Genomic DNA, 20,443 nt, shown 5'->3' with positions numbered 1-20,443 from the left:
GCTCTCTGAACTTTGCCTGAACTCTTTTAGCTTATGTCGTTGTTTTGGGTTTGAAGCATGTTGATTTTAAAAGAACTTCCTTGAAAGCACTGACAAAGACCCAGTTAAACAAAGGAAATACTCCTTTCAATGGAGAATTTTATGTTTAGGGCTGCAATGATTAATCGACTATTAATCAATTTTTTAAATTAAGCACAAATAATTTTGATAATCCATGAATTGTTTTGAGTAATTTTCTAAGAAAAAAAGTCAAAATTCTCTGATTTCACCATCTTAAATGTGAATATTTTTTGTTTTCTTTAGTCCTCTACGACAGTAAACCAAATATTTTTTGTTTGTGAGTAAAACAAGACACTGGAGGATGTCATCTTGGGAAACACTGACTGACATTTTTAACCATTTTCTGACATTTAAAACAACTATTAATCAAGAAAATAATTGACAAATTAATTGACAGTGAAAATAATCCTTAGTTGCAGTCCTATTTTTGCTGAATTTCATGCTCCTTTGCAGACAAAAGTAGCATTTTTGTATGTTTGAAGCTGATCTGCTGTGCAATGCCTAAAAAAACTAGCTAATACTAGTAATTCATTGTGTTAATTGTAAGTGTACCAATCAGGGTGGGAAATGAACACCAGCCACCAGCCAAAAGCTAGTAAAATATCTCTGGTAGGAGACTGGGGGGAGAGACTGATCAGGGCTCCCAGGCTGGCAAGTGGGCCAGAAATCTACTTGCCCATGTACAAATTGTTTCATTTAATGACCGTTATCAAATACAATCAAAGAAAAAAAGCAGCAAAATGTGAATGTCAAGCTCCACTAATGGACTGAGAGAGAAATGGATTTTGTTATTCGCAAAACTGAAAATATCACAAAACTAAGCTGCATCAGGTTTTTCCCCTACCTGTATTCCTTTCTAGAATCTTATTAGACAACTATAGGACCTTTACAATAAAAGCATTACAATAAGCTTTGGGTGTCATCTTGTTAGACTGTGGTTATGTTCTTAGACTTAAGGTTTTATTCAAGAAACAGAACATTTGAGCTGACACTTAGAGAGAAGGTCAGGTTGGATTGATACAAATGTGCTCCACTGCAACTGAACAAAGCAAAAGGGCACAGAGAGAGAGAGAGAGGACAAGAAGGGACAGAACAGAAAGAAAGTAATGAAGACGGAAGAGAAAATGAACAACCTTTAACAGAGGAGGACATAAAGATGCCTGCAGCCCGCTGTGAGTCCCACTGAGACTAAAGCACCATTCAGTTTGTGTAGGTTCATTTAGAGGGACTGTCGCTCTCTCTGCTGCTGTTCAGCAGCTAATGAACAAAGCTCAGCGGCTGCCTCATTGCTTTATGAATATGGATTTTCATCTGAGCCGTTCTAAGGCATCAAATCCACCTGTCAACTGTCTGCGAACGAAGAGAGGAGGTGATGGAGCTGAAGAAGTTGGAGTGAAAGTCTGTAATAAAGACAAGCAGGAAACATGGAGAGGTCACAAAGGGGACAAAAGATAGTACGAGTGCAGTTCTCCACGTTTCCAACGCTTTAAAGGGACAGTTTGGGTTTTCTCAGGTGTGAGAGACGGTCAGTGTATTACCTGCACTAGATGGCGGTTAGCACACCTCCAGTTTGGAGAAGCAGCAGGAGTTCTGGTGTAGGAAGCTAAACAATGTACTGCTGTGGACAGGGTCAGCAGCAAAATGTATTTTAGACACCAAAAAAATCAAAATTAGTTTAAGTGTGTGCTATATTTGGGATATTTTCATGGCTTTACCTTGCTGTGAGATAGCCACTTAGGACAGGAAACAGCTGTTATTTACTAAGATGTCAAAAATTTTATTGTCCTGCAGGGAAATTTATTTTAGACTCCAAGCTGCTGGATCACATAATATCATTGTGAACAATGTCACATATAAACATAAATTATACATACATACTTACACACACTCTTGCATAAACATGTTTAAATTCACATGTTGAGTTTGCAACAGTAAGTTCTTTGAAATATGAATGCTAATAAAAAAGACATCCGTTTCAATAACAAAACCATATGTAATCAAGCCAGATAATAAAAACTCAGATCACAATATCCTGGTCCCTAAACAGAAATCATTAAATACTGTTTACTGTTGCTATTCAATATTTTTGACGGAGGATTTAATGAATCCATTTTTGTACCAATTAAGGACCATCAGCCTGAAGGACTTCTGTGCTCAGAATATGTGTTGCTGGGTTGTTCAGAGTCCTCTGTGGCTTCCTGAGCACAGATTTCTCATAAAAATGCTGAAGACAGTGATTATCTTTTTTTCACTCTGATCTTCATGTCTGTTTGGGTAAGATGTGCAAACTTAGATTTGAACTGTCAGGCTACTGTACATGCATGCTATATCAGATTACACTTTATTACATTACATATATTTGGCTTATATAACAGTGTTTTGCCATCTGAAAAAGGCTGTCTGACATAAAGTAAAGCAGTGAAAATATTCTAAATATAGTGAACATGCTGATTCTCCAAACTGGGGGCGAGTCGACCTCCATCTACTGTAGGAAATACACTGACTACAGAGAAGAACCTCATACAACCACACTTCAAAAAATCTGAACTATCCCTTTAATAATTTTCTGCCTGGGTGGATGATGGAGTAAGGAAGCAAGAGAACTCCAGAGTTTCTATGGGCTCCCATAAACATGATCTCACTGTAAATTTCTGAGTTTAACACAAATGTACCCACTGCAGCGCAGTTTCACTCTCTGACAAACTAGTTTCTTTCTCCTGCAGGCATTTTGGATCCCTGCTGGGAAACATGTTTCCATTATGCAGAAGTGACTGAAGGCAACATTTCTGTGCCAGCGTGTATGTGTGAATGTGCGTGTATGTGTGAGCAAAGTGTGCTTCTGCGTGCCTCTCGTCACCATCAAAGCAGCAGCCTGTCAGGTAACGGCACGGTGACTGAATGCTGCAGGTGAACCTCTGCTGCTCAGTTTCATTACTTTCTCAGGCTGCAACGATACATATTGCACCATGAATTCGACAATCTGAGGTTCGTGGGGTTTACATGCAGGAGAAACGCCAAGCCGTGATCACATCAGTAAACGACAGAAAAAGGATGAGCTGGCAGGTCTGTTTAAGTGTTTGCACATGTGTGTTTACTTGTGTTTTACCTGCAATATGATCAGCTGCATATAACCACAGAATGTAATAACTCTGCTACAGTAAAACTCATAAGACACAAGTAGACATACAGTGATGTGACGGAGTTGACAGCGGAGACAGTGGAAACTAGAGATGAGCAAACAGCTGTGTGGGCGTTAAACTAAACCACCCGACACACACAGTAGACACAGACACCTGACAGACACACACACACACACACACACACACACACACATTAGAGAGCAGGTGAGTTTATGTGGATAAGATCTACAGCTAAACTCATTTCCCACAGTCCACTCAATAATGTTGGTCTGAGGGTTACAGCTGCCACAGGAAATCAATGTGACGGCTCACACGTGTGACTGTGTGTGTGTCTTTAGTCTAAGTAGCTACAAGGTTAAAAGACATGCAACTGTTTGTTGTTTTTCTTTTTGCAAATCTACATTTTTTTTCTAAATAAGACAACAATGACCTGTTGCTAACAGGACTACTAATCAATCTAGAGCTGAAACGGTTCGATTAGTCGACTACTTGTCAACTATTTGATTAATCACCACCTATTTTGATAATTAATTAATTGTTTTGAGCCATTTTTTAAGAAAAAAAAAAAATCAAAAGTCTGATTTCAGCTTCTCAAATGTGAATATTTTCTGGTTTCTGTACTCCTCTGCGATAATAAATTGAATATCTTTGAGTTGTGGACATCATCTTGTGCTTTGAGAAACAGCGCTCAACATTTTTCACCATTTTTGGACATTTTATTGACCAATCAGCTAATTGAATAATCAAGAAAATAATCGACAGATTAATTAATGATGAAAATAATCCCTAGCTGCAGCTGTCTTTCTGGGGAGAAAAAAAACATTACAAACAAAAAGAACGATGAAACTTTCATATTTCTTTTTACAAATCCACGTTTTAAAAATAAGACAATGATGACTAGTTGCTAATAGGACTACTAATCTATCTAGAGTTGCAGCAATGAGTTGATCAATCAATTAGTTGTCAGCTACAAAATTAAATAATGAATCACCAACTATCTAAATATCCAATTTATCTCCAATTTATGTCCAAATTCTCAGATTTCAGCTTCTTAATTGTGAATAAGGACGTCATCTTGGGCTTTGGGAAACAGTTTCCTGACATTTTATAAACCAAACAACTTCTGTTTAATCAATGAAATGACCGACAGATTAATCAATGATGAAAAGAATAACTAGTCACTAAGTAAGACACTGATGACCTGTTGCTAATAGGACTCTGTATCTTACCTCAATATTTTTTTTTGATACAAACTGAAATGAAATTCTGTATTGATTTTAAAACACCATTGATCACTTTTAAAGTGCTAAATGGCCTTGCTCTGAATTATACACAGAGTTTATTGACTGCTGATTCGTCCAGGCCTCTATGACTGGTGGACACAGCTCTGCTGGTTGTTAGACTGGGACCAAAGGTGACCGAGTCTTTGTTGTTTGAGCCCGCAGACTGTAGATCATAATTTAAATTAGACAGGCTACATGATTAGCATCATTTAAATCTCTTATTAAAACTTTCCTTTAAAAGAGACTGCCTGTGAATATTTAATACCTTGCTGGATTTTATCTTCCCACTCTTGCTACGGTGCAATTTTAACATCATTTCAACACCCAGTGGTTTTATGCTGTTTGATCCTTCAGTTGTTTGTTTGTATTGCTGTTTTGGGGTTTGTTTCTGTTTTGTTTTTCTTCATTTGGAACCTTTTTTAGGAACAGTGACATACACAGATTATTGTTACTACTGTGCATCCATTTTAGAATGCATTTTATGGAAAAAATGGTTTTGGAGAAATGTTTACATTCATAAAAGTAAGTCGGTACAAAAAAGGTGGTAGCACAATGATTTTAATAAATATATAAACTAAGCATCCAGTCAGCAACAAATGAAGGAGGACAGAGGAGAGCTGTGTTGTCTTAAAGGTCCAGTGTGTAAGATTTTAAGGTAAAGGTCAACTTTGTTGTGAGATATACAACTACACAACGTACAGTTATACAGCTGGATTCAGCCCAGTACAGCTGCACCCAGACCAACTTGGAATGGCTGTGTCTAAACTGGGATTTGAACCCACAGCCTTCTTGCTATGAGGTAAAATAAAACACATAAAACAATAGACATAACAAACAAACACAATGGTCTGGTAATGTCCCACAGATAGAGTTATTCTGAACACATATCAACACCAGAAAGTGCCTCTGGTACTCCAAAAAATGCTGGATCGGGCGCCAGTGAGCATGCAGGCCTTTCTCATTTTGCACAAGCCATTAAATCCTATACCCTGGTTCTTTAAAATCCAAAAACGACTAGAGAAGCGCACTCCTAACTATGAAAAACTGACAATGATGGTCACATCTTTGACAATATGTTTTATCTAAAAATCACACAGGACATTGCATAATCAATATTTACTTTCATGATGACATAAAAATGCAAATGTGGAAACTAGAAAGGGTGTGAAAATGAGCCTGATTGAAGTTCTGTTGACAAGAGGAAAAGCCAAAAATAAGTCTCTTGGAAAAAAAAAAACTGTTTGACAGAAAATAGCAAGAGGAATGATGGGAGGATGAAGTATGATTATACTTTTTATCTGAATGTGATAGCTGGTGTTAAAAGGGAGGATGCCATTCTCTTCCAAACCTTCAGGTCACCCTTTTATCTGTGTGAGCCACGAATCAATTTTGTCCTGATTACAGCTCAACACGAGCTCTCAGCTCCATCCACACCAACCCCAAAACCAGAGCCTGTTGCTATGCAGGAGCCCCTCCTGTCTCACTTCACAACCTCTTTCTCTTTTAAAAACACTGCTGAGACAAACACACACACACACAACAGGAGGTGGTGACAAGGAGCAGAGAAGAAGAAATGTGTCCGGGTATGTGTGTGTGTGTGGCAGCTACCCCTGTTATTACAGAGGAGGAGGAAAATTGCTGCTTCGAAGCGATAAGTGCAGCTCTGTCTGTGCCTCTCTTTGCTGTTGGAGGAGGCACTTCTGCCTCTGACTGACAGACGAGAGAGAGGACAGAAAGAGAGGTCAACTGAGGGAACAACAGAAAAAGAGAAGAAGAAATGACGCCACACGGTCGCATGCACAAACGTCAAATCGCACCTTGTGACCTAGAGTTGCATCACAAACACGCAAGTCAGACGCAGATAGAGGAAATTGAATAAAAAAGATCATGCATACACAAATACACTGCGTACCAGCAGTGTTACATGTGAGAATAACTCCCATTCAAAGATACACACACACACTGAGTCCTGTTTATCCATCAAAAGACAAATCCAGTTAGCTGACCTTCATGTTGGAGCAACTCCTGCTGAGCATCTAAGACCTGCAAAGAGGAGGAGGAGGAGAGAGGAGAGGGAGCCGAGGATGGAGTGGCAGAAAATAAAAAAAGAGAGAGACAAACAGAAGAAAAAAAACTAATCGAGCCACAAAAATCAAATGAGGACTAGAGAGGAGAGAAAGACGCATGCGACCAAAGACGAAAAATCTGAACTAATAAAACAGGATGGAGTGAAATCGGCGTACCTCTTGGAGCGCCGCAGCATGCTTCTCTCAGGCAGTGAGAAATTGGAGAGCACCGTCCAGAACGAGTCCGACATGCTAACGCAGACGCTCGACCATCGCTGTGACACGGCGGCAGAGGATGTGGTTAGCAAACAGACGCTGGCTTCTACCTGTCACACCGGCGAGAGCGAGTGTGTGCGAGAGCTGCTGGTGTGTCTACCCTCTCCTCCCTCCCTCTCTTTCCTCTGATCCTCTCTCTCTCTCTCACTCTCCGCTCAGCAGTGCCCCCTCCCTCCCTCTCTGATGATCTTTTCTTCTTCTCACCCCTCTGTTTCAGAGTGACTTCAGTTTACAGTAGAGCAGTGGTTCCCAAACTTTTTCTGGCATGCCCCCTCTACAGAAGCTGAAACAATTTCAGCCCCCCCCGCCAACAATTACTATCAATTATTAACAATAACTGGGGAAACAACTGATTAAAAGAGGATTCAAGTTGAATTTTAGTGAAATAAAGGTCAGCATGACAGCATCAGCAAAACTCCTGTTTGTTTGTTTGTTTAATGTATATATTTCTCTCATCCATCTTGTTCATCCACACCCCCCTGCACTGTTTTTTGCACCCCTGAGTTTGGGAACCACCGCAGGAGAACAAGACAGACTGGTTATAACTTCACAGATGTTTATTTGCAGATGTTTGGTTTCACCAATGTACTGCATCATGGATGTTTACCCACCAATAGGGCTGAATGAATATCTGACTGCAATTATTTTGACTGATATTGCAACTGATCTGCAATATTAGAGGTAACGATCATTTTTACATCATTATTCTTATTTTGATTGAAAAATGCGATAAAATCACTATGATGTGACTTTTGTTTTGCATGAATCTGTACCAAATGAATTATGTTTTTTTTTTTAAGTCTGTAGAATCTGATGTACAGGACAGGACATCTCTGCCTCACAACATCCATTTATTTAAAAGATTTTTTACACAAATTTTGCCTTTGATAAATGTTGCACCTCCTGCAATTTGCAGAAAGCCATACTGCAATTTCGATAAAATTTTGATTAACTGTGCAGCCTTAGAACTACATCATTGATATTTATCCGCTGGTAATCACTGTATGAACACATGTGGGTGCTGTGTTCTTACATTTATGTAAATTCTCTCTCTGATGAAACACATAATTTAGCATTTTCCACTGCAGGCACTGTTAAAGCAATCTTTGTGGGACCTGAGGTACTTTACTAGAGGAAGCAGAACCTTTGCTTTGATAAAATATTGGGTAATATAACAATATATACCAGGAGACAATGTAAATTCCTCTAGTATCACAAATTTTTACATACTGTTGATACCTTGGCACCTATCCCCTTTTTTACCTGTATTTATTTAGGGAAAGTTAATGTAGAGGAAGGCTCTCTTTTGCAGGAAGGACCTGACCACATTCACATGGCTGCAATCATTCACACATGAAAACTACCCCGTATAACCACAGTGTGATCTGCCGGCCACTGAGCAGCTCCACTGGAGCGGCTGAGGTTAAGGGCCTTGCTCAAGGGCACCTCAGTGGAGGAAATTTACTTTAGCTGACCCAGATTTATCCAGCCAGTCAGGAGGAGTTTGAAAACAGTGACCTCCCGGTCACAAGCTCGCTTCTCAAGCCATCTGTAACCTTTGGCTGTAGACCTTTTTCATGGCAGCCATATCGATTTGAAAGTAGGGTAAATGTGTCACCAATTATATGAGTTCAGGTTTCATTTTATTTACTGTAACAGAGCCTCTGCACTGAGCCAACATGCACAATAGCAGCACCCTGACTCCATTTGACCTGAATTAGGAACCTTAATTAGTATCATTGATAACACCTGTATTTACTTTACTATTTCATATCAAAATCACTGCTGTGAAAAGGTCTGTTGTGGGCAAAGAGTGGATTTTTATATGATTTTTTTATCAACAGGAAGAAGTGTTTTATTTGTCCGATATTTAATTTACTTGATTTGCCAAACACGGACATTTTTTGCCATTTTTTTCTAGAAACTTCATCACTACATATCCATATATCTATCTATATTGTGATAAAGACATTCATTCAACGACAGATCGTTGACGGATGACACTAATTTACATCATGACATCAAGTCAATTACAAAAACAATGGAAATGGAAAAGTACAACAACAATGAGATATACTAACACACAAAAGCTAATGCCACAAATAGCCAATAAAAAAACATTAAAACTTTCCAATTAGTGTAAAATAAAAGTACAGTTATGTTACTTATGTTAGTTATGTAAAACAACTGCTAGTAGAGGCTGGGAGGTTTAAGATAAAATTTTTTAGATAAGAATTATCTCAGACCTGTCTCATACACTCTGATGAAAAATTCTATTCATATCCTCCACCCCTGTTCTGACATAGTTCCTGGATCCCAAAAAACACTTTGACTTTCCAATGACCCACATACCATCAGGGAGGAGTCGGCAGAGCTGAATGTGGCTAAATGTGTGCATGTGCTGCAACAATCTAGGAATGACCCATACCTATTTTTCATGATACCAATATTAATATCGAAACACTGATATTTGCCAATACAGATGCCAACCTAATGCTGTCTTTTTCCCTCTCTTAGAGAACTGGGCAGTTAATACATTTGTGGGGATGCACTTTGTTTCACACGGCCATCTGAAAAACATTGAACTGTGAAATCAGTATTCTAGTCTCATGAAAGAAGAAATACACAACATGACTCAGTTAATCAATACAGCTGCTTCATTTTATTCAAACTTTTCCCACAGAACTTTTAGCAGCATTTCTGACTGGTGATCTGTGTTACTGTGACACCTCTCTCCATGTCACTCAACGTTTACTTAAACATTTAAGTGATAGTTTGGGCAAATGGCTTATGAATATTGGGTCGAGGAATGAACATTGTAATCCACAGGTTCCGGGCTATTTTGGGCTTCTGACCCTTTCAATCAAAGCAACAGCAAGAAACAGGAGTTGGCAACTAAAAGAGATAATGATTAGAGCTGTGACGATTAATCGAGTTATTGATTAATAAATTAATCAGCAACTATTTTGATAAATGATTAATCGTTTGAGCAGAATTCTCTGATTCTAGCTTCTTAAACACAATAAAGTGAATATTTTGGGTCATGGACAAAACAAATGATTTGAGGACGTTTTGGGCTTTCGGAAAGATTGATCAACAAGTTTCACCATTAACTGACATTTTATAGGCATCAACTATTTATCGTTTAATTAAGAAATTAATAAATGATGAAAATAATCATTGCAGCCTGACTAACAGATGGAAAAGTGCAAAAAAGAAAACAAAAACTAATTCTATTGTTTTCTTTTTAGACTTTCAGTTCCTGTTATAGTTAATGAAGAGCTACTGAAGAGTAAAATGTTAAATTGACAGTTATGGCCAAAATACAGAGTAGCACCGACAGAACATTCCTCTTAAGTCACCAGAAAAAAACTGTTCTATAGTAAGAAGATGTTTCCTGGTGTCATTGGATGAACACAGAGCTCATTAGTACAGTTTGCTGCTTCCTCTCTGTGCCCTTTCTGCTCACAGACAACGCTCGCTGACTAAAACAGAAGGTCAGAAACTCAGTAATGGAGGCAAACTGAAGACAGCACACACTTAGAAACAAACAGGTGTGTTAAGAGGTGACAGAGCGCGTCTCTTACCTCCAGAGGAAGGGGTTTCCTCGGTGGTGAACAGGGGCTGACAGAGGGCCATCAGAGGAACAGAGGGAGGGAGAGGAGGAGGAAGAGGAAGAGGAGGAGAAGGGGGCGAGGGTGACGGCAGGGGGCTGAACGACGGAGGGATGAAAGGAAGTGGGGGACAGCAGGTGCTGGAGGAGGCTGCTGTTGCTGTGGCAACGCAGCTGAGCTGGCGACCAGATTCTGCCAACAGAGGAGGGAGAGGAGGAGCGGAAAAAAGGATGAAGACGGGAGGAAGAGAGCAGGGTGAGGATAGAGGGATGTGTGATGAGCACTGCGTAACTGTACAGGTGTGTGTGTGTGTGTGTGTGTGTGTGTGAGTGTGTGTGTAGTGTATTGTGATATAATATTTAAATGTATTTCAAAAGTGCATCATTTTAATAATTTTGACTGCAATGATTTGGCTTGTTATATCCACGATAATAATAAATATGTGTCGCAAAATACAGAGACCAAAGAAATTTTGTAAAGTGAGCCGATGTAACTTTTGCTGAACAGCTGAGGCCACAAGAGGAAAGAAGAGTCATTAACTTATGTTAGTTACACAAAAACAGTTTCCTAACATTAACCATGGAAAACGAAGGGTCATCTCTTTTACTGTTCTGTCTTATAACTGAACTTTTTCTCAGCCAAATGGTTTGGCTTTCTTTTCTTGCTTCGTCTGACAAAGCACTTTGATTTTAAAAGTGCTACAGTACCAGTCAAAAGTTTGGACACGTCTGATTTTTTTTTTTTTCAGATTAATACTGGAGACATCAAGACTATGAAATATAGAACTATATGAAATTATATAATATCCAAAACATGTGAAAACAACTTTTTAGGAATCTAAAATGTAAAAAAAAAACTGTATTGAAGGCAGATTTGTTCGTTGCAGATGAATTTAACTTCTCATTTCTTGGAAAATTTTTCATTTTTTCTTCTTTAAACAGTTACTACAAACACTCTGCAGGTCAGTTTAGAATGGCATGAAATAGCACCTCCCTGGACAAGAGCTGCATGCAAGTTGCATCTAAATAAATTGAGGATGATTACAAATATAATATAATTTAAGAGTAGCAAGTAGTCACAAAGTAATAAACAATAAATCTTAAAAATCTTAAAAAAAAATGTAAGTGAGAGATTCTCACCCCTATTTAAATTCCACTAGTTTAATTGATAGAATGCCCCTTTCAAGAATGCTATAAATAATCACTGAAGCCTTTATGTGGAGGGATTTGAACATATTTAATTTTGGTGACCCCCAGTGGTGCTTTCAGAAAAGTCATTGATTAATCATACCATCCATCAAGATTTTAATTGATCGACTAATAACTTCAACTCTTGACTCTTGATGGACCTGGTTTTTAAATGATTTTAGATGTTCCAAAACTTAACTTGACGGTGGCTGACAGTAATGAGTTCATACTGGCCCAGTGTTAGGCTCGACCCAACGATCCATACTGTTTCTGCTTGTCTGCAGATGTCCCCTCACAGCAGGCAGGAGGCCGCGCACACTGACCTGTCACAGTTGGAAATGGCTCGACGGAAAGTTCTGGATCAACTACGCAGGGCTCAGTCAGGATTACACAGGACGTTTAGACTCAAATTCTCAGTCACATTTAAAGTTCTGCGTGGTTGATTAAAGTCTTTCAAACAGAAACATCACAGGTTCATGCTATTTCTTTTAATATAAATAAGACTGCAACTTTAGAAAAAGGTCCAAAAATATACAGAGCTCAGCAGGCAGTTGACATAGATCTGCAGGGCATGAGGACCTTATGGTGGGGGCCTTCGTGTCCCCTCCCCCCCCTGCTAGGTGGGGCAGAATGGGTGAGACCACCTGCTGAGAAGTCAAGGGCTGCACACATTTTAGCTAATGCAGTGTTTCCCTGACATACTGCAGGGCCATCTGTGGTGCACCGCCACAGTGTTAGCAGAAACCAAAATTATGGAAAGTTCCATAATGAAATGACAGACTTGAGGTCATTTAAAGGTCCAGTGTGTCATATTTAGGGGGATTATAGGCATAATATGGCAGAAATGAAATATAATATTCATCAGTGTGTTTTCATTAGTGTGTATAATCACCTGAAAATAAGAATCATTGTGTTTTTGTTTCCTTAAGAATGAGCCCTTTATATCTACAGAGGGAGCAGCCCCTCTCCATTATGTGTCTATAGTAGCCCAGAATGGACAAATCAAACACTGGATCTAAATACGTCTTTTTGCATTTTTGTAATCTAATCTCTAATATCTTGTATTTAACGAGGGCCTCAGAGGTGTTGTTCCTCTGAATATTATATTTGGCCACTACCGACATGACTAGTTTCCAGTTATTAGTCAGACTCTGTGTGTTTCCAGTGAAATTTAGGTAACACTAGCAAACAACACTAGTTTGTTGGCAACCTGTTGTATGATCGCAAGTGATGAAGGGTGAGCTTTACTTCAGTGATGCTCACTGCATCACTTTGGTCAAAATAGTGATGTTAAAGCACACCCTGTCTTGTAATATTGCTCAAATAACACCTGAGAAATTATGGAAACTTACACAGAACAATGAGCCTTCTGTAAAGAATTAGTTTATTTCAACTATTTGCACCTTTTTTTTTTTAAAAGAAAAATTGGTTGAAAATCATGAATTAAGTGCTAGAATTACAGTGATGAGTTCATTACAGCTAGGAGAAACACTGACATGTGTCAGTGGCATGATGACACATGTCAGGATGGAGGACTTCCCTCCCTGCTGGTTTCTCGCTCTGATACCTTCTCATGTTTCTGTCTCCTCATGGTTTTCCGTTCTGAGGGATTTAGTGACTCAGTGTGTATGTACACTATGTATGTACTGCATTATGAACGTATGTATGTAATGCAAGCCCCCCCGTTCACACACACATATTTCTAGTGATGGTGACGTAGTTACAGAAACAATGCAGGCCTGTCAAAAACTTATTTTTGGGGCGGCTCTGTCAAGTCTACTTTTATTATATTTAGAGAGTATTACAGTTTGTAGACATTTTAATTCCACATCTAATGAAAGAAAATGAAACATCCTGACAGAAGAAAATGCAGACAGCAGGGACATTTCCATCCAAATGTTTCCCAATTTTGGAGTAAATCTGCAAAGCGTAGGTGGAGGAAAAGGCAAATCAGCTCGTGTTATGTCAATATTCTGAGGACGGCAAGAATTATAGGCATTTCATAGTTGATTCCTACACAACATTCATAATAGATAACCTGTTATGTTAGTTCATTTCTCCTGCAGAATCAATTGCAACAACTTTAATGATCTTCTGCCTTTTTCTGTAGCATCACCATCAGGTCAAAATGACAATTTTTCGAATAACTTATGACCAATAAACTACTGACTTTATCATCAGCCTCAGCTCTACTCTGTGCTTTGTACTTAACTTTTATGAGTAAAAACTTTTCAAGTACTTCCGAGGAACATATTATTATATTATATTGTTCATATTATATTGTATTGATTGTATGTTTTGATTATGATTATTTAAGGCTCAATAATTTTCAGGGTAATGGAGCAACAGAGGGCTAATTAAGCTATGAATGCCAAATATGACCAAGGGGTTGTTTCATTTCAAAATATTAAAAGATTTTTGATTTACATAAGCGATTCAGTCAATGAAACACCAGATTATGTTGAAAATCAAGTATATCAGGGTTAGGTCGATGTAAAAAATTTAAAACCAGTTTGATGTTAGCTAAAAACTGGACCTTACTGGTAATATCTAATGTTACAACCAGAGCACCTGACTGAGAGTGCAGTTGTATGTCAGTGAGTTTTCCTTAACATATTCACAGTTTCACAATAAAAGCCTCACTAAGAAAAGGAGAAAGAAGATAATTTGCTACTGACAAACTACAGCTGGCAAGCTACCTCACTAACATAACGTGATAAGTATGACTGACATGACAAGAGTCATACTGAAAGGGAAAATGATAGCGTGATCATTTATTAACATTTCAGCAATGTAACTTTACTTTGAAGACATCGCACAGCTGAGATGCAAACTCTGCTGCAGACAGAGCATTGAGGCAACCGCCCACATTTCCCATCATGCCTAGTGCTAGACTGAGACTTATTAAGTTTGCTGTTTTATGTTCCAAATCACTGAACTGCGATGTGTGAAACAATAGAAGGAAATGATCAATGCGATATTTATTGAGGTCTGTACCAAACAAACATGTTTCCTTTCATCTAGAGAACAATATTTTTAGGCCAGATCATGTATGCAGCACTACAGTACCTCATTATGTGGCTGTTCTCTCATACATTTTTCCTTTTTCAAAAAAATTGCTATTTGGTTCCGGTATTGTGATTTTACTGCGATTAATTGTGCAGCCTTCAGGAGCACTGTCCCTTGTCTCTTTTTAATAAGCCAGAACATCTAATGATGGCAAGTGTCGGTTCAGTCGGTTTGCATAAAATCAAATTTGAAGCTGTACAGCAGACCAGACTTGCAATACTGGAAACTGACACGAGCTGGGAGTATATTCATATTCAAGCATATCTTTAACCTCGAAAACAATGTAAAAATTAAGCATTTTCAAAACTTTCAAGGATTTGTACAAACCCTGATATTAGTATCCTGATGTTGTTCAAAGGACTTTGGTGCCCAATTACAGCATCACAGAGCTGCTAACATGGCTTTTGCTAAATACTGTTTTACTAATGTATGTAGAAATAGTTGGATGTAACTCAAGTAGCAAATTGTAAAGGTAAAAACAGAGGGAAGTAAGACACACAACCGGATGTCATGATATGAATCTGATCTGCATTCTCTCTCTCTCTCTCTCTCTCTCTTTCACAGACTCACAGATACACACACACAGATATCCAGTGAACACACTGTCTTACTGGAGGCGGAGGTGTGGGGCTCCTGCTCGCTCCTTCCTCCTCTTCATCTTGTGTCCCGGGACAAAAGGCTCAGCTGTAATCTTTAATAATCCACTGGACTGCATCACCTCATCTGTCCGTCACACACATACTGAACAGCTCCACACAGGACCAAAAACCTGTCCCACAGTCAGTCCTCCATGAGTCAAACCTGACAGCACTTTTATATATAAAGGAATGACCAGAGAGTGTGTGTGCGCGCGCTACGTCAGCACCTGCTCTTATCTCCACACAGAGACACACACACAGTTATGTGAGGTATCTGGGGTAGAGTGTTCCTTAAGCAGCATGCACGGGCTTGCTGAGTCACAACCTAACAGACGGCTCCAGAGCACACACAAACGCATACACTCGCAGTCTGAGGAGCTACGTGCAGACCACACACACATCTATCTGAGCTCAATAAACAAAGCTGGTGTACATTACACAGCTACTCGTTTGGGATTTCCCCTCTTTCGTTTTGTCTTTGTCTGGATAATCCAAAGTAAGTAAAGTTGAACACCCTTCCTTCCTCTTCTCGCATAAAAAATAATCCACAAAGAGTCACAGAGAACATAAAGTTCAGAGTAGTTCCATCAGGAGGAAACTGATCCCTCAGGTTCAGACCAGTCGCTCAAAGTGGACCCGCCGATCCACCAGACAGAAGGCACAGAGGGATGCCGCCGGCTGCGCGTCCCCGGGAACAGAGTGCCTTCCCTGGGTACAGTCTGGCCAGTTAATCCCTGTCAGTTCCTGGAAGCTTCAGCCGGTCTGATCGGCGTGATCAGACCAGAGGACTGACTGAGTCCTCAACCAACAGCCGGGAGAGGGACACAGAGACGGAGGGAGGGAGGAGGGTGAGACAGAGAGGGAGGGAGGAGGGAGGCCTGAGATGTTCTTTACTGTTTCATGCACTTTACTGGTTACCAGTTTATTAGTTAAATGGCTTGTTTATAAGATAATTGCAAGATAACTACAAAAAACAGTAATTTCTACCTGTCCTTCTTCCATGTTATAAATAAAATCAGAAGAAAATTAAATATGGAATGTTTTATGAAGACATAATCCTTAAAATGTTTCACTGTTTATTTTTCACGACTTTATCAATGACTTTTTTTAAGGAATCTTTTTTGGATTAATTTTTAAGTTTAAAAGGAGCAGGATGTAGTAATTTTGCATCCAATAATGAGAACTACAGTCCAAATAGTGAGTTGGAGTCATAGAAAGTATACTGAATCTGTTAAAATTATGGGTGGAAGGTATAAACAGTATAGAGAGTACACCAGTATAAATTTGCCCCATATTCAACTATATGTTGATTCTTTGCTTGAACAAAATGCAACATGATAATTAATAAGTTAAGACAAAACGTTAAAAGCACAGATAAAATAACCAATTACATCAGTGCACACAATGAGGAAAAAGACTGGTGCAGCTTCCATTACATGGACCTGGTTCAGGTTTAAAAAGTCAAACAACAAGCAGAAAATCTGATAATCTGCAAATCAAGGGGGGATGATAGTTTATAGCCTATAATTGAGAAAAGTTTTTTTTTTATTTTATGCCCCTTATCATTCCAGTTTTGCAAATTGAATGTTCCAAAAATACCTCTGTAATATGTGGAATATGTCCAGCAATACAGTTAAAAGTACAGTGCTAGCTGCCATGCAGTTGTCATAGCAGTGTTTTACCCCTGGAGAAGAATTTATATTTAGGATATATAGTTACTGTAAATAATTCTCTAAAATAAATTTTCAGCCATACCGCCCACCTGTAGTTAAAATCCTACTTAATATATAATCTATGGTTGAAGTGAGTTGTTTCCCGCAATAACAACTGAGGATGAGTCCTCGACTGTAAGTTGATCAGCTGTTCACAACTGTCAGCTGTCTGTCAATGTAAAGTTCAGCCTGTTATCCTGAAAACAAAAGCCCACTGCTCTGAAAATACACACTCTGGAGTTTTAGTTCAGTGACAGTCTGTCTCACCGCCTGCCAGACTCCTTTAACATTTTACTATAAACATCTACTTTTTCTAAAAGATTAAAAAAGAGAAAAGATCATAAACACACACGTAATCATTCAATGAACTCTCAATATTAATGTGAAACGGACAAACTAAAACTACAGTGTTGTTGTCAAAGGAGTATTTCAACATAACATGTTTTCTTGATCACTGACAACATATCAAGGTAACTATGATTTATTGTAGTACAGATTTCTCTCGCAAGTCCACCACTAGGTGCCACTATATCGTACACTCCTACTGCTCCTTTAAACATGTTTTTTTTTCAAGGAATGATTTCGATTTAACCGTTTTTTAAAATGATTTTTCTAAAATTTGTGTGACTTTTAAAGACTTTAAAAATAAGTTTTATTCAGCACTGTCAAGTTTTTTTCAAACAACTTTTTAAAAAAAAGACTTTTAATGAATATAGTTAATGGAATCACACTCTGAACGGAGAGGTCTGTACTGTAAACTGAACTTAATACAGTTTCCTCCTCTTCCAGTCCAGGCTTATGTCTTTGAAAACTTACAGAAGCTGAAAGGTCAAGTGTCGATGATTCGTTAAAGCCTAAAATGGAAAGTTCTCTCCTCCTCTCTGACACATTAACACAGAGGACAGTGTTGCCTGATATTATCAGACCATGTAGGAAGTGCAGCTGTCCTCTCTCTGTCTCTGTTCTGGTTTCTGAGAAGCCCGGGGACACCGCTGACCCCTCTGATGAGCTAAATGCAGCTCACATGCCAGATTGCTAATTCATAAACAATGAGCTGGATCACATACGGCTCTGACTAGGGTAGGGTTACACACGCACACACACACACTCACAAACACACAGTTAATGTGGAGTGATTACTTAACTGACGTAGGAGCAGCAGCAGGACACAAAATGTCATTACACACCAATCTGGACCTGTGTGTGTCTGTCATGAGAATCTCTTGTATTCAGTTAAGTTTAAAATAATAAATTGAATTAGTAACATGCCCAAGAGCTAACAAGCTTCTTCCAAGGTCCCATACAGCCCTCACCGTCCTTAAAAAAAAAAAAAAATCACTTACATTCAAAGCTGAACAATCGATCATTTTTACAGCAGCCATTAGCTAGCTAACTCGGTTAGCTGTGGAGCTAGTGCTTCTAGCTGACTCAACTCTACCCAGCCTTGAGCATCAGGGGAGTGCTGATGTTTACAGCGGTTGCTCAGGAGCTTTGGACCGCCAGGAGGAAGAGGTTTTCAGGTCCTGGCTGAGGGGAACCCAGCAGTGAATGCTGGGAGCATTAGATGGGCACCACAACAAGGCTCGACAGCCTCTGACTGGACCAGGACTGAACACGTGCATGTTAAAACATCAATAATAATAATATAATATATCATAAAGTGGGCCATTGCAATGACTATGTTTTGTTATCGCAGTATAACCATTAGATGATACATTTCTTAATCTTATTCACTTGTTTTCCCTCAATGTCAGGATGAGACAAGCTTTATTCGCCATTTGGTGTCTAAAAATATGATCTAATTGGATTTATGTGTGCACCAGAGAAAGATTAAAGCGAAAAACAGAAACTAAAAATAAAAACGCAGCAGTATAACAGTGAGAGAGTGAACGAACGAGGACTGTCTGTCTCTGATGTGACACTCAGAGACAGAAGACAGACTCTGGTTTAGTGCCATCAGTTCCTGATCTCTGTCCATTAAGAAGAGACAGCAGGACGCCGCCGCCGGCCAACTGTCACTTCCACAGAGTCAGCTCAGAGTCGGAGAGGCTTCACAGCAGCCGATACACTGCCTAGCAGAGCCTGAAGATCACATACACTACCAGCCACACACACACACACACACACACACACACACACACAGAGAAACACTCCATTCGACCCCTGTGGCTCTGGTCTGATATTAAGAATCTGATAAAGCAGCTCTGCGTCTTCTCAGAGCTACCAGGAGATGTGTCAGAGATACAAGCTGCCTGTTTTTATTGAGGGTTTGGAGTGCAGCTGTTATTGTTTTTATTATTATTATTGTTATCTCTGTGGATCCTAAAGGAGTTCAGAGATCGGAAAAAACAGGATTTTCTCTGCAGACCACCACAGAAAACCTTTGGATGATCGATATAAAAACTGATTTTTAGAGCAGGAAACCCTTATAAAGTGTTTCGGATTTTGTTACTGTTCAGCAACCTTTGTCAGTTGCTTGCAGAAAAAAACAGGAAATAAATTTTTCTGAAATTGCAATATGCAATTCTGTTCACTGAAAAAAAATTGGTTCAGTGAATTTAATTTCCCAAATCTAGGTAATAGAATTTGACAAAACATCCTATCAACACAATAGGATGCTTTACAAACTGCACAAACTTGGCATCTGCAAAACTTGGCTTGATAAATGCTGATGGCTGCTCAGTCTCCACCAGTCATGCAGGGACATATGTCACCGTTTTGCATCAATACTCCATACACAAAATCATTGAGTACCTGAGTTAATTTATATTTCAATGAAAGTAAACTTTATAAGACAGCTTTATTCATAAATTATGAGCATGAAGAGATTGTAGCATTATTAATGCATTGGACTAAAGACAGTCTGCTCTGCTAAAAGCATGCTGTTTGGTTAACCATAAGTGCAAGCCTAGCACAACTCAATCAGTCAATTAATTGGCTACCAGCGACTTCCTGCTCCAAGCTATTCTTCTTATATTGGCCTTCAAAAAACATTATCAGTCGACTTCTACTAGGAACTGTACAAAGAACCTTTTCTCAGAAGTTTCAGGTGTTGCACACCACATGCATTGATTGTGCAAGTACTATATCAATAACAAGTCAAAATGAGTCAGTCATGCAGTGTGTACTTTTACTGTACAGGCACACCTGGGAATAATAAGGGCTCTATTTTACAAAAGCAGGATTCAGAAATCCAGATATAAGAGAAAAACTGAGGCTTGACCTTGTCTACTCAGTTCATACTGACTTTATAAATTTCTTGCAGGTTGAGTCTGGCTGAGGAGGTCAAGCCAGATTTAAGAAATTCAGATAAGTGTCTTTCTTCAACAGACCACAGGGTCGACCACAGTTCGCTGTGGTGCTGAAATGGAAATGAAAGATGTGTCATGTGTAGTTTA

The 20,443-nt window shown here is 39.0% G+C and overlaps 1 protein-coding gene across 1 annotated transcript in view; it reads right to left on the bottom strand.

The window, feature by feature from the left end:
• Window positions 1–20,443, bottom strand: part of mast2 (microtubule associated serine/threonine kinase 2) — a 210,555-nt gene that overhangs the window by 59,392 nt on the left and 130,720 nt on the right. The window contains exon 5 of the mRNA XM_084723557.1: window positions 10,413–10,631. Coding sequence (XP_084579683.1) covers window positions 10,413–10,631 — 219 coding nt within the window. The remainder of the gene's footprint in view (window positions 1–10,412; window positions 10,632–20,443) is intronic.

The sequence above is a fragment of the Lutjanus erythropterus genome, chromosome 7, assembly GCF_056507025.1.
Source record: "Lutjanus erythropterus isolate fLutEry1 chromosome 7, fLutEry1.hap2, whole genome shotgun sequence".
Classification (NCBI taxonomy): Eukaryota; Metazoa; Chordata; class Actinopteri; order Lutjaniformes; family Lutjanidae; genus Lutjanus; species Lutjanus erythropterus.
The sequence above is the reverse complement of the archived record's forward strand: the minus strand, read 5'-3'. Positions and strand labels throughout refer to the sequence as shown.